This window comes from Triticum urartu, chromosome 2A, assembly GCF_056163025.1.
Source record: "Triticum urartu cultivar PI428250 chromosome 2A, HENAU_Tu73, whole genome shotgun sequence".
Lineage (NCBI taxonomy): Eukaryota > Viridiplantae > Streptophyta > Magnoliopsida > Poales > Poaceae > Triticum > Triticum urartu.
In genome coordinates this window covers 111,723,484-111,736,553 of record NC_141874.1, presented here as the reverse complement: position 1 = coordinate 111,736,553, position 13,070 = coordinate 111,723,484, and the positions used below count along the sequence as shown (strand labels likewise).

The 13,070-nt window shown below is 41.6% G+C and overlaps 1 protein-coding gene across 1 annotated transcript; it reads left to right on the top strand.

The window, feature by feature from the left end:
- The first annotated feature begins 457 nt into the window (after positions 1 to 457).
- LOC125536090 (DNAJ heat shock N-terminal domain-containing protein) lies at positions 458 to 10,455 on the top strand. The gene is made up of 20 exons (XM_048699215.2): positions 458 to 635; positions 727 to 796; positions 1,710 to 1,752; positions 2,063 to 2,140; positions 2,246 to 2,330; positions 2,413 to 2,495; positions 2,644 to 2,701; positions 3,289 to 3,399; positions 3,983 to 4,040; positions 4,184 to 4,280; positions 4,806 to 4,841; positions 5,007 to 5,143; positions 5,941 to 6,011; positions 6,091 to 6,144; positions 6,253 to 6,395; positions 6,511 to 6,660; positions 7,366 to 7,599; positions 7,688 to 7,747; positions 9,258 to 9,491; positions 9,981 to 10,455. Exons 1-20 carry the CDS (start codon positions 521 to 523, stop codon positions 10,119 to 10,121), a joined length of 2,058 nt encoding a protein of 685 aa, XP_048555172.1. The 5' UTR covers positions 458 to 520; the 3' UTR covers positions 10,122 to 10,455.
- The last annotated feature ends 2,615 nt before the right edge of the window (positions 10,456 to 13,070 follow it).

Sequence of the window (13,070 nt, the reverse complement as noted above, 5' to 3'; positions counted from 1 at the left end):
AAAAAACAAAGACATGTGTCAATTAAACAAATTAGTTACGCTTAACACTTGAAACGCTTGAGGTTGAGACTAACTTAGTCATTTTGATACATGAAGACGGTGGACCAGACCTTAACAGAAAGAGCACTTACACAGGTAAAAAAAGCACAAAATCAAGAATGAACAATAGAAAAACCAAAGACACGTGTCAATTAAAAAGATCACTCACTTGAAACGCTTGAGGTTGAGGCTAGCTTAGCCACTTTAATATTTGTATATATGTGTGCCACACTATCGATTTTGTTTTTTAGCGATCAGCATAGATAGAGGAATCTTTTTGGAAAAAGAAACTACAACTGTTTATTTTAAAAAAATACATGCAAAGCCTTTTTTTAAACCGTTTAATCGAATAACTTAGATTTGTTAATTAATTAATAATAATAATTAAATTAAAAAGCAAAGCCCTTGTCGCCACGCAAAGAGCAAAAGTGCAAACCCCCCTGATAATCCCACCTCGCCTTTACCGCCCGCGCTGTCCCCAATGGCGATTCCGGAGGAGCTGCGCCGCTACTGGCTGCCGATCCTCCTCGCCGCCGCCGGCTTCCTCTTCCAGCTCCTCGTCCTGCCCAAATCCTTTCCGCCCTCCCACTACGACGGTGAGAGCCCGCTCCCCCGCTCCCCGCTCCCTCCTCGCGCTCTCGCACGCGTTCTGAGATTTGTTGGATTGATTGGTTGATTTGGTTGCAGCGCTCGGAATCCAGAGGTTTGCGCCGGTGGAGAAGGTGGTCGAGGCATACGAGCTGCTCTCCAAGGAGTGGTGAGCGCGATTGATCCGACCTCACTGATAATTTCTCACTTCCAACCCTGTGGTGTGCTTTGCTGGATGGAGTCTGACTGTAGTCGCAAGTGCAGTCCATGAGTTCTGGTTTGGGCAGTAGACTCGTGATCTGGTCTTGGTGGGGCTGGGCATCTGTTTGGAGCTTAACAATCTGGTAGCGTTGGTGTAACTTATTGATGTTTCCGGTGACAAATCTGACAGTTCTGTTAGTAGCAAACACAGTCTAGTTTATCTTTTGTGTGTATTGTAGAAGTGCATGCTCTAGCCAATGCAACCAAAAGACCGATCTGATGGAAGAGACTAGGCAATACATTTATACGTCAACATCCCCCTCACGTGTGGCTCCCTCAGGCCTAAACGTGGACCGAAAATGGGCTGCAATTTAATTGCGCCAGCTGGGTCTTGAACTCAATACCTCTTGGCTCTGATACCATGTAGAAGTGCATGCTCTAGCCAATGCAACCAAAAGACCGATCTGATGGAAGAGACTAGGCAATACATTTATACGTCAACATGTATTGATGGTGCTGACTGCTGACTGTCGGTGCTTGACTAGGCTTTTAATTCCCTGCTCCATTCTGTTACTAAGATATTGTTTTTTAGGAGTAATTCTGGTTGTGCCCATTACTAGCTGCAAAGTTTTGCCTGTAGGGTAGAGTGTGTATTGGCATCGAGCTCGTGACATGGAATATCAACTTTTAGGTCACAGTTTGGAGTTTAGCATAGGTGACATATAACTCTGATGAGGCCCTGCACATGATTCCATACCTGAAATTGGATTTTTTTTTGTTGGTTACCATTATGCTTCTTGCCTCTTGCCATGTTTTGTTTTCATACTTTTAATTCATTATTTACAACAAATTAATGATCCTTTTCATGATGCCAACTTTAGGCTTGCTGAAACAAATGACCGGTCAACTGTTGATATTATAAAGGTGAGAGTCAGAATCCATAATTACTAGCCTTTGTAATTTCCATGTGCAATACGAAGATATTTCATACAAAGTTTCATGTGTTGTATGCATGGGGGCTGAATTAGCTTTCCACAGTGCACCGAAGCACCTTAAACTGCAATTCCACTATTTGCTTTTCTGTGTACATTACTTCCACTATTTGTTTTTCTATGTACATTACGTTTGTTTCAGTAACATGTACATTACTTATTTGGTCCCTGTAGTTTCTATTTAAAGTTCCAACTAATGGACTTTCATAAACAACTTTATAGTTCTGTGGTGTTTTATACAGATCCGTTATGCGTATGAGCTGTTGACAAATCCAGTTTGGAAGCGGGACTATGATCTTTTTGGTCTGGATCATCATACGGTGATCTCCCTGCTCCCCTCCCTCTCTGCGTGCGTCTCCGCGGGAAGGCTTTTTCTTTTCTTCCTTTCTGATCTAACCCTTAGTTTGCAATTTTCATCATGGTAGGATATCTTCGAGAGAGTCAAAGAACAATATCAAAAAGAGCACTTCCTGAAAATAGATCTACCTTTGTTAAAAGATTCTTTATCTCGTAAGTTATAACCATCTAATTCTGATAAGAAATGATGTTTTCCTTTTGATGTCTTGGACATAACACCATTTCCGTTCCATAGATTCGACTGGTCATGCCTTCAATGTACTCACACGTGACTCATTGATGTCTGCCATTGCTGAAGATTACCCGTTGCTCATACAGGTAAGTTAGAAGGCCGTAACTTCATCAATTTTAACTTTTCAGTGCTCTATGTACGTCATATTTGCATGATTCTTGAGAACATCTTTTTGTTGGAAGTTGGCAAACAAGAAATCCTGACCACCAGCTGTATTTTTTCCCTACTGTGCAGGTTTATTCAAAGGGGAGTCCTCGCTGTGCTCAATTTTTTGAGTACTGGAAGCAAATTGGTATGTTTACCATGTTGACTTGCTTGCCATTTTGTGCATTGCACTCTTTAACAACATATTTGTACACTGTATAAAAAGATCAGTGATTGTCAAAGTATTAGCCGTGGAGAAACAGAGCTGCATTGGTTTTTCTGTGTCCGATCCCTCTTATAGCATTTAGTAATATTTAAGGATGATGGGTAAAAATGGAGGTGTAAGAATTGTGATCTAGCATTGTTCATTTTCTTCTTTTAAATTGACACTTCACAAATATATAGAAATTTATGTTCTGCACTCACAAGTTATAACTAGATTTGTCCATGGAAATATTTTTGCCGAAATGAGAGTTTGCTACTTTCTAGCATTGCATTTTAAACTGAAGTTTTAGCCATTATCTTTGAGCAGCAATTTTGTGGATCTATTGGCAGCTGACTTGATGGCATTTTCCATTCTCCCAAATACTATGCTATTGTTGACAACTCAATATAACTACAGCTTCTGTCTTATAATGCAAAAAATTGAAGTTTCTATAGAGAATTCTCTTTGTGGATTAAATATACCTCACCTTTCATTCTTGTCTCTGACAAAATATTTGCTTCATGATCTAGACACTCGACTGGACGGCGTGGCCAACACTGCTATGGTAGAACTTGGTGATGTGCCACTGGCGGGGTATTTTGCAGAAAAAAGGTTCTCTCAACAGCCATTTTTCCGCAATGGTAAGTCAAGATAACATGCCATTAAAGTTACAAAAAAGATAGCATGTCATTTTCAATCATAAGATGAACATAAGTAAGCACTTTAGCTATTATCAGTGCAAGTGCAAGTGCAGCACATGGAAATGCTTATTTTAGGTGTTTTTAGTTCTGGATTTGTGTCAAAATGAGTAGGTTCACAGTTGGTAAAGCGGTCTTCTGGGAATTTAATATGACAACCTTGTTTTGCTATTGGGAATAATGTGGAAACCAAAGAGTATTCAAGACAACTGGTAGGTTCATCATTTCGTGCCAAGGATGGAGGGATCTTTTTTCAACTTAGTGAGCATCAACAAAAATACTTCCTACAATTTTGCCCTGAATTTTAGTCTTTTAGATAGTACTCCCTCCGTCCCATAATATAAGAGCGTTTTTGACACTACACTAGTGTAAAAAACGCTCTTATATTATGGGATGGAGGAAGTAATATTTAGTAGTTCGAATTTTGAACATTACATGTTCTTTGTATTATTTTTTAGAAGAAAAAAAGACTTTTTCCTGTTTAATGTTCTTTACTACTCCTATATATATCTATCTACCCATGCAGGTATACCAGCTCTTGTTGCATATCCTGCTAACTGCAGAAATCCATCCTGTTATATGAGGTGACTGTTCTAATCAGATTCCAGAGTATCAGTTAAAGAAATAATAAAAGTGTGACTCGTCTATTCCTGTTAATGGTTTACGACATGTCCATTTCAATCGATTCCAAAGATATGACCTCAATATAACCATTTCCTGTACCCAGGTACCCAGGTGAGCTAACTGTGGATTCTGTTGTCAACTGGGTAGCATCATCAATTGTTGGTTTACCTCGGATCTTGTACTATTCAAAGGAGACACTGGTAAGGTTTTTGACTGGCTCTTTTTTTTTTGTTCGTGTTTATGTGGTGTTCTAAGGAATCATATGAAATCACAGTAATCAGTAGTACAACATGCAAACAGTTTGTGTTAGGCAATGGAGTACAGACCTAATGGGTGTTAGTATATATGAAATTGCCTTCTTGGCTCCTGAGATAGGTTTGTCATTATGCTAGTTAAGTGAATGTTCTCGACGCTCACATCTAGGTACTAGTTTGGAGCTGAGGTTGTATGACCTCCTAGTTAGTGGAATTCAGGACTAAGTTTCGTCTTCACTTGTTTATTTGCAACAGCAAGTCCTAGTCTTATGGCATCATTAATTTATATATGCCGCATTATCCTAACCTATGGCACCACAAGTACAATAGCCAACGAGTACACTCTATGTATGATTCCTGTTGTTCATAATTCGCTGTGCTGTCTGTTTTTATTCTAGAATTGCACTTTAATTAGATAGATTTTTACCTGAGAGGGACTGCGCCTTTAATGCAGAGCTTATATCATTTCAGGGACCCCAGTTCATTGGGAAGAGTAGCCATCATAAGGTAACTAGATTTACTGCTTTTGTTTTCATACATATGCCCGTGCATCTGTGCTATCTGCCTTACTTATTACTTGCACCCTTTTCAATGTGCATGTGGAGCACATGCATACAATCCTAAGTCCATAGCTATAATCTAGTCATGCCATCTTTTTTATGTGCGGCATAGGTCAAGGCTATCTTTTTCTCAAGCACTGGGGAGCGTGCGGCTCCATTCCTTCGCCAAGCTGCCCAAGAGTATTCCAGCTATGCATCCTTTGCATTTGTCCTATGGAAAGAAGAGGAATCCCAGATCTGGTGGAATTCGTACGTTCTTTACTTCTTTATGTACAATATGTTGTTCTTTCTTATTTGTGCCTGAGTTGGTATTCATATAATGGTATAATTGTTTCTACTGAATGCTGCATGCTTTGATAAGTAAAGTTGGAATTTTCTTCAGTTGATACAAGCTGTTTGAATATTTTTAAGCATTGTGAAACCTCATCCATATCTAGCTAACTATGCAAACTGCAGTTTTAGACCTTCTCACCGCAGTTTCATGTTTCAGTAAATTGATTATCGTAGCCATATGGCTACTAGCCGATATTTGTTTGGTCTGGAAGAAGGAATATGATGTACTCCCTCCGTAAACTAATATAAGAGCGTTTAAGAAATTGGCTTGATTAACTAGGGCACATGCACGAAGTTGGTCGCATGAAATTGGTTTGATTAACTAGGCCAAGAAATTGGCCGTGCATGGGTTACATTGGAGTCGACCAGGTGAAGGGCTAAGCCACGTGTATGCGGAAACTACCTTGACTTCATGGCATAAATAGTTGTGTATTCTAGGACCTGTATTCTTGAGAAATTTTACTGTTTTTCTAAAGATAGTTAGGGTTGTCTGAACACTGCATGCTGAAATCGCAGGTAGCAGCTTTCTAGCAGTAAAAAAATGTAATTTCCAGATCGGTGATTGAGCACTGCATTGTAGTGAAGCAAAACACATCTTTTGCTAAGTATGGCAAACCATATTTCCATGTCGAATCGGCTACAGCTATTAGTACTTCGGTGTTTAATTTTAAGAAATCATGTTTATCAGTACTTTCTTGTCTCTGCTCAAGCAGATTAGGAGTGGAATCTGCTCCTGCACTTGTTTTCTTGAAGGGACCAGGTGCCAAACCTGTTGTATACCATGGCAAGCTTCTATCCCCTATTTATCCTTTTGATTTTATGCAGTGAAATCGGACCAAACTGATTTTTTACCTCCAATTCAGGAACTTTTAGCAAGTCCGAGTTCACAGAGATAATGGAGGAGCATAAGCACCAAGGTATTATTAAAATTTGTCTGCGAATCAGCAGTATACTGGATTGTCATTTTTACTAAGAGAACTTATGTGCTTTTTCAGTAATACTCATTTAATTCTTTTCTTGATTAGAACTCCAGCAGCTAAGAAGTGACACATCTTTGGATCTTGGTTGTGATGCTAGAGGTCATTCACGCGCTGGGAAAGAAATGATGATATGGTATTGTGTAATAGCTGCAGGTCGCCCTGGTGTAGAATTAAGTAAAAAGAGACAAGTAAGTTTCTATAAGCTGGGTGCAATAACAAGTTGGTGAAGTTATCCCTCCTGAACCAACTTCATCATTCATTAGTTGCCAACTTATATTGTTTTGGAACTTGAAACTTCTTTAGATTTTGAGGAAGGCCCAGGACCAACTACTCAGTGCTGCTGGTGGAAGTACTGCTGGGAATTTGGAAAATTTAGTAGAGGTAACAAGTGCTGCAACTGCCTTAAAAGATGACAGGCTGACCTTTGTTTGGTTGGATGGAGAATTGCAGAAGGTAGACTGCTTCACAAAATTCTTTTTTATTTTTAATATACATTTTTTAAGCTTGTGGTGCTGTACTTGCCGTTTGGTGACATGCCCCAGAAGGCCACACTAGCTATTGCTCTGCTTTCCTGAATTAGTTGAGATATGGGCATATTTATCTGCTTCAGTTCAGATAAAGATGTCTTTCATGGGTACTCTCACCACCTCATATCCAGGTTCCAGGTCCATTACATTACCTTATACTACTACATGACCAGCTTACAGATAAGAATCATAGCCTCTAGTATTGCAGAACAGTACTTGATCTGATTGAAGCGGGCCTCTCGAGTAATATGATTTTGTAGCGCATGCCTCATTAAAACCCTGAAATGTGCTCTCGCTGTGCATCCATATTTTGTTTTTGTTTTTTACCATATGCAACATACCCTCCTATGTTTGTGATTAATCTCTGTTAGAAATTAAGCGATCCTTTCATGTGCTTATTAGCTACAAATCCTGAAAGGAGTATTTTCCACCAAGTGGAACAATGTCCATTTAAGTGTATATTCTTGAAATTCTACAATGATTCTGCAATGAATGATGCTGTATATCACTGGAATCAGAGTATTTGGAACAATTTAGGCCCTAGCTTCAGCAAATGGCTTAGTCATGACATTCTCAATTCTGAACAATCAAACAAGCTTGTAAATTTGGATAACAGTACCTCCTTTTACAGAAAATTTGTGCCTTCTACCTTGCCACTGATTACAATGGAGCCTGTGGTCCTAGAGGCTTTGAAGATGACAATGATAAGCCTGAAGTATTCATTGTCCGTTTCCAAAGAAATGCAACATACGAGGCGTTGAAAGCCGACAAAAAGAATAATCTTATAGAGACTCTCCAGGGACAGGACACTCCTGATGCCTCCCAGCTAGTGGCTAGGTATAATGGCCCAGATGAAATTCTGGAGGTGCGTAATTCACTGGTTTATTAGTTTACATATATATGCGGTCAAGTCATGCAGCTTAAAATACATTTTTAATTGCTTATTTTGGCAGATAAACAAGTGGGTCTCTCAGATTATCAAAGATGGAGATACTAGAGAAATTCCTTACTTTGTAAGTCTCTTAAAGCATGTTCCCTTTTGAACTTTCTCTAGCATGTCAGTGTCAAAAAACGTCTTATATTAAGTTACGGAGGGAGTATTTCTGAAGAGATAACATATCCGCTTAAATAAAAAAACCTATATGGAACAAAATTAAATGTGGACCTGACACCAAGAATACCAAAGATGCCTAAACTCACTTGGCGCAGGAGACACGTACCTTTACATTGGGGTGCAAACTTTAATGCACTATCTAAGTGCCCCATATGTTGCTATGGATGTCTCTTCCCCACCCTTACTACAGTATTTCTTCTGCTCCCTCTCTTTACATCAACCATTGTGCACCCACCCATATGTTTCTCCCCCGCACGTCTCCTCCACCCTCTCCGTGCAAGAGTACAAGGTGTTGTCATCTTCCTCCATTCATGATTTTTTGGTTTTGTGAATGCATCTCTCAGTATGGTGTACATGTGTTTTTCACCAGCGTCAAACAATGACTACCTACCACGGCCCACTCTCTAGCGACTACAAGTCTATAGCACACCCTTTCAGATTACTTCCTCCTTGCAATCGGACATCGTGTGATGTTTCTTCTCTCTTCCATTTATGCCCGTGTTGCTTCGTTCGTGTTGTTCCATCGTCTTCCACTCCACCACCAATCTTCTCTAACTATGGTAAATCGTCGCTATGGTTTCTGTTGGCGGATGGTGGCGTGCTAATCATGCTGCCTTAATATGATGAAAGCATGCTTTAAATGATGCTCAGAACATATGGGTAACAAGTAAGCTAAAACTTTGTAGGTATAAGGTGGTTGTGCATTAGAAGGACCAGAAAAAATTGTGTTACGATCACATTCTTGCTATTTACTACTCCCTCCGAACTAAAACCACGACAGTTATTTTGGATCGGAGGAGTACCTCTGTTCATTAATATAAGACACTTTGGCAGTTCAATTTGAACAGAGGGTGTAACTTTTATGCTTATACCTAAGTTGTTGAAGGAATGGCAATAAGTAGCTACATGGTCAGAAACTCTTTTAAGCACATTAGAGGAGAGGTTTTACATTTTTTGGAAGATCTTCGAATGAGCAAACAAGCAGTGAGGTCGATCCCTGGGCATGTTTCAGCAGAAAAATGATGTGTGGTCGTTTTCTTCCTGCTGAGTCTGCCTCGGTCAGCTTTGCGCCTTTGCCTCATGTCAGAATCATCCTGATGAAATAAGAATGCATAATATTTGTTCTTTTACATCATATCAGTGCTCCCTGCAAATGTGCAATACCCAATCCTTTCTATAGCCTTGCACTGATGGTTTATGTACAAAGAAACTTTTCTAACAATTAGAATTAAGCCAAGATCAAATGAGCACATTTATTCGTACCAAGTAATTCACAAGCATTTTTAGAAACATAATTTTTTTTCATTAAACTATTAGATGATAATGTTTTCGGAGAAATTATTTTGTCTGAAGTGCAATATTTGTCGAACAATTATTCATCCATTATGCCATCCATTTTCTGTATCTAGACTTCAAAGGTACCAGATCTTGTACCTGAAGAAACAAATAAGGAATGGTTAAGCGGTACCAAAGGTATCCGCTCGGCAGGGAAAAGTTTAAAAGAGAGGGTTCAGAACAGTGGCTTCAGTTTCAGAGATTACTTAACTGACCCAAGGATTGGTCCAGCTTTGCTGATGCTTGCATGCATTTCATGGGGAACAATATGGTTCAAGAATATCCAATCAGCTCAGAAGACTCCAAAGGTAAGTACTTGTTTGACTTACCAAGTCAAATAATATCCACTTGCATTCTTTACTGATCCAAACAAGCATTCACTCCGCTCAGCTTTCACATTTGTTGCTCAAGCTGATTACAGCTAAATGACAATATAGTATTGCATGAAGCATTCATGAGCAATAGTCGTAAACTACAATATCATTTTCCCTGACATTGGCATGAACTATTCACGAGCAATAGTCGTAAACTGCAATATCATTTTCCCTGACTTGTAGCATGAAAGGAAATACTGAGGCCAGCAATACAATCACCCACACTGTCATGGTTTGCTGTTCATTCTTCCAATAAAACATCAACATAATGGCACTTGATGTTAAGCTTTGACTCAGAGTTAACTGTGTATTATATATAGTTCAGGAAGCGTATATTATTTTGACCATATATTATGTCTGAATTCTGACCGTATATTATATGAACGCAATGGCTGAATTCTGACCGTATATTATGTCTTTCAGGACGAAGCTCCTAAAGACAAGACCGACAAACGTCGCCGTCCGAAGCTTAGCACGACACTCTTTGGTCAACCTGAATCCAGCGCGGATCCTGAACCCAGAGATGCTCGTCAGTGGGAGATAGAGGACTCAGATTCAGACTGACGAATCGTAACCCAACATTGAGGTTAAACTCGGCTAAATATCTTAGTTGAGCGATGGGGCTAAATTAGCTTAGTGCCTGACAAAGCATAGCCAGTCTGAAAAATGCTGGATCATATATCTGATCTTTATTGCTGTATATTTTTTGCATGGATCTATCCATCTGCTTGGAAGCTGGCATAGGCCTCTCAGATTCTCAGGGAATTTATTGTTAAAGTTCTTAAATTTTTGTTCGGAGGTTGTGAAGTTGGGGGTGGAAGAGGTGAATGGACGACGAACACCTCACCACCCCCACAAACTCCATACACATGGATAGTAAAGATTAGTTACATCACAAGCCTGTGTTGGATACACTGTACTGTATATACTGAATAAATAGGATTGCCTGTTTAGGTTCCGCTTGGAAAAGCGAGATTTTGCATAAGTTTCATTAGAAACTACTCTCCCATTTCACGATACATAGCATGTTAAAAAAAGTGATGCCTAACTTCTCAATCGGTATATAGAAAAGATTAATGAGATTCATCAGATACAACAGTACGACCACATTTGTCATATAAATCATGATTTCTGTTTTCAGCTACCATATATTTATATGAAATAAAACCTTTAAAATTGCATCTCAAGGCTGTTTAATGTATGAAATGTTATATTTGGCTATGGAACAACTACCAAAGCTACATCCCAAATTCCTATAGAGTTGAGAGTCCTCTCAGACCTTGGATAATGCCGAGGGAAAGGGAGCTTTGAGGCGGCCTTGTCTTCTATCCGAGCCATTGTTTGAGCAACTATGTCAATGAAGTCTTGATGTGATCTTATCTTTGATGGCTGTAACGCCCGGGTAATTAAACTACAGTGAACCTCTGCTAATGATGCCACGTCACCTCGATTTACTATTCCTAATCTCGTGCTAGTTTGAAACTGATTCAAATTCAAATTCAAAAACAATCAAAGGATAAAAACTTTTCAAAATTTAAAATAAAAATGTTCGGGGTGTGCAAATAAATGCCTAGGAATTTATGGTATGGGATCCATGCCTTTATAAAAGACCTAAATACTTAAAATGAATTAAAACAGAAAAGAAAATAAATAAAGAAAAGAAAATACAAAAACAGAGAACAAACAAATAAAAAAATAAAAGGACCCCCCCCCACTGGGCCAGACGGCCCAGCCGGCCAGGCCACCAACCGGCCCAACTGGGCAAAGGCCCAGCCGGCCACCCCCCTTTCCCCTTATCCCCCCGCGACCCAAACCCAAACCCCCACGATCCCCCCCACTCGCCCCCTCCCCCAGTCGCTCTCCCCCCTCCTCCCCGATCCAGATCGGATCGAGGGGACGAGCCCGCTCCCCCTCGACGGCGACCACGCCCCCGCCCCCGGACCCCGTCGCGGATCCCCGCTGCCTCGACGCCACCCGGCATCGCCCCGCCGTCGCCGGACCCCTAAGAGCCTCGCCGAGCCCGCTGCCCGTTCCCTACGGCTCCCTGTGAGCCCCTCCTCCATTTCCCCCTTCTCCTCCGCTCTCGTCGCCGTAGGACGCCACCACTGTCGCGCCCCTGACGCGCTCACCACCACGCCCTCCCCCTGCGCGCCGCTAGCCCTCTGCTCGCTGCTGCCGCGCCCGAGCGCACCCCCGCCACGGCTGCGCGCGCTGGCCGCGCCCCATACCTGCCCGCGTCCTCCACCCGAAGCGTCGCCGCTCGACGTGCTCCGGCGCCACCGTCGCCCGCGCCGGGCCGTCCCGCCCCCGGCCCCTCCCCGCTTCCCCGTGCGGCTCCCCTGCCGCGGCCGCCGCGCCCTTCCCCCCTGGTCCCAGCCACCGCCGCACCCGCACCGGCCCGGCCGCGCCCCCACCTCCAGCCTGCGCCGCCCCGCTCCGATCCGTCGCCGTGGCCGACGCCCCACTGGGGGGCCACGGGTGCACGCCCGGGCGCCCACTGCCCGCGAGGACCCGCGCCCGATAGGCCCCCTGGGCCACTGACACGGGGGCCCCATGGCCCCAGAACGTTTTATAAAAAAAAAGAAAAGAAAAAGAGGAATTAAAATAAAAATAAAATAAATATAATTAATAGAAATAAAAAAATGATTTAATAAAATTAATTATTAATTAATTAATTAAGAAATTAATTAAGTTAATTAATCCGGTTTAATTAATTTAATTAACTAGTTAAGTTTAATTAAACTGTAATTAGATTAACCTAAACCCTAATTAACCTAATTAGAGGATGACAGGTGGGTCCCCCCCTCGACCCACATGTCAGGTTGACTAAGTCAACCCTGTTGACTGCTGATGTCAGCATGACATCATGCTGATGTCATTAAATCATTTTCGAATTAATTAAATAATTAATTAAATTTCAGAAATTAATAAAATCTTTAAAAAATCATATCTTTTAATCCGTAACTCGGATTAAAATATTTTCAACATGAAAGTTGCTCAGAACGACGAGACGAATTTGAATACGCAGCCCGTTTATCCGCCACGCATCCCTAGCATAGCGAACATTCAGCTTTCCCCCTCTGTTTCATCTGTCCGAAAACGCGAAACACCGGGGATACTTTCCCGGATGTTTTCCCCCCTTCACCGGTATCACCTCATACCGCGATAGGGCACCCCTAGCACCGATACTTGTCATGTCATGCATTGCTATGCATCTGTTTGCTTAAATATTTATTGTTTCTCCCCCCTCTTCTCTCGCTAGACACCGGGACCGACGCCGCTGCTACCCAGTACGACTACGGAGTTGACAATCCCTCTCTCTTGCCAGAGCAACCAGGCAAGCCCCCCCCTTGATCACCAGATATCGCCTACTCTCCTCTTTACTGCTTGCATTAGAATAGTGTAGCATGTTACTGCTTTCCGTTATTCCTATCCTGATGCATAGCCTGTCCTTGTTACTACTGTTGTTACCATTACCTGCTATCCTACTGCTTAGTATAGAATGCTAGTGTT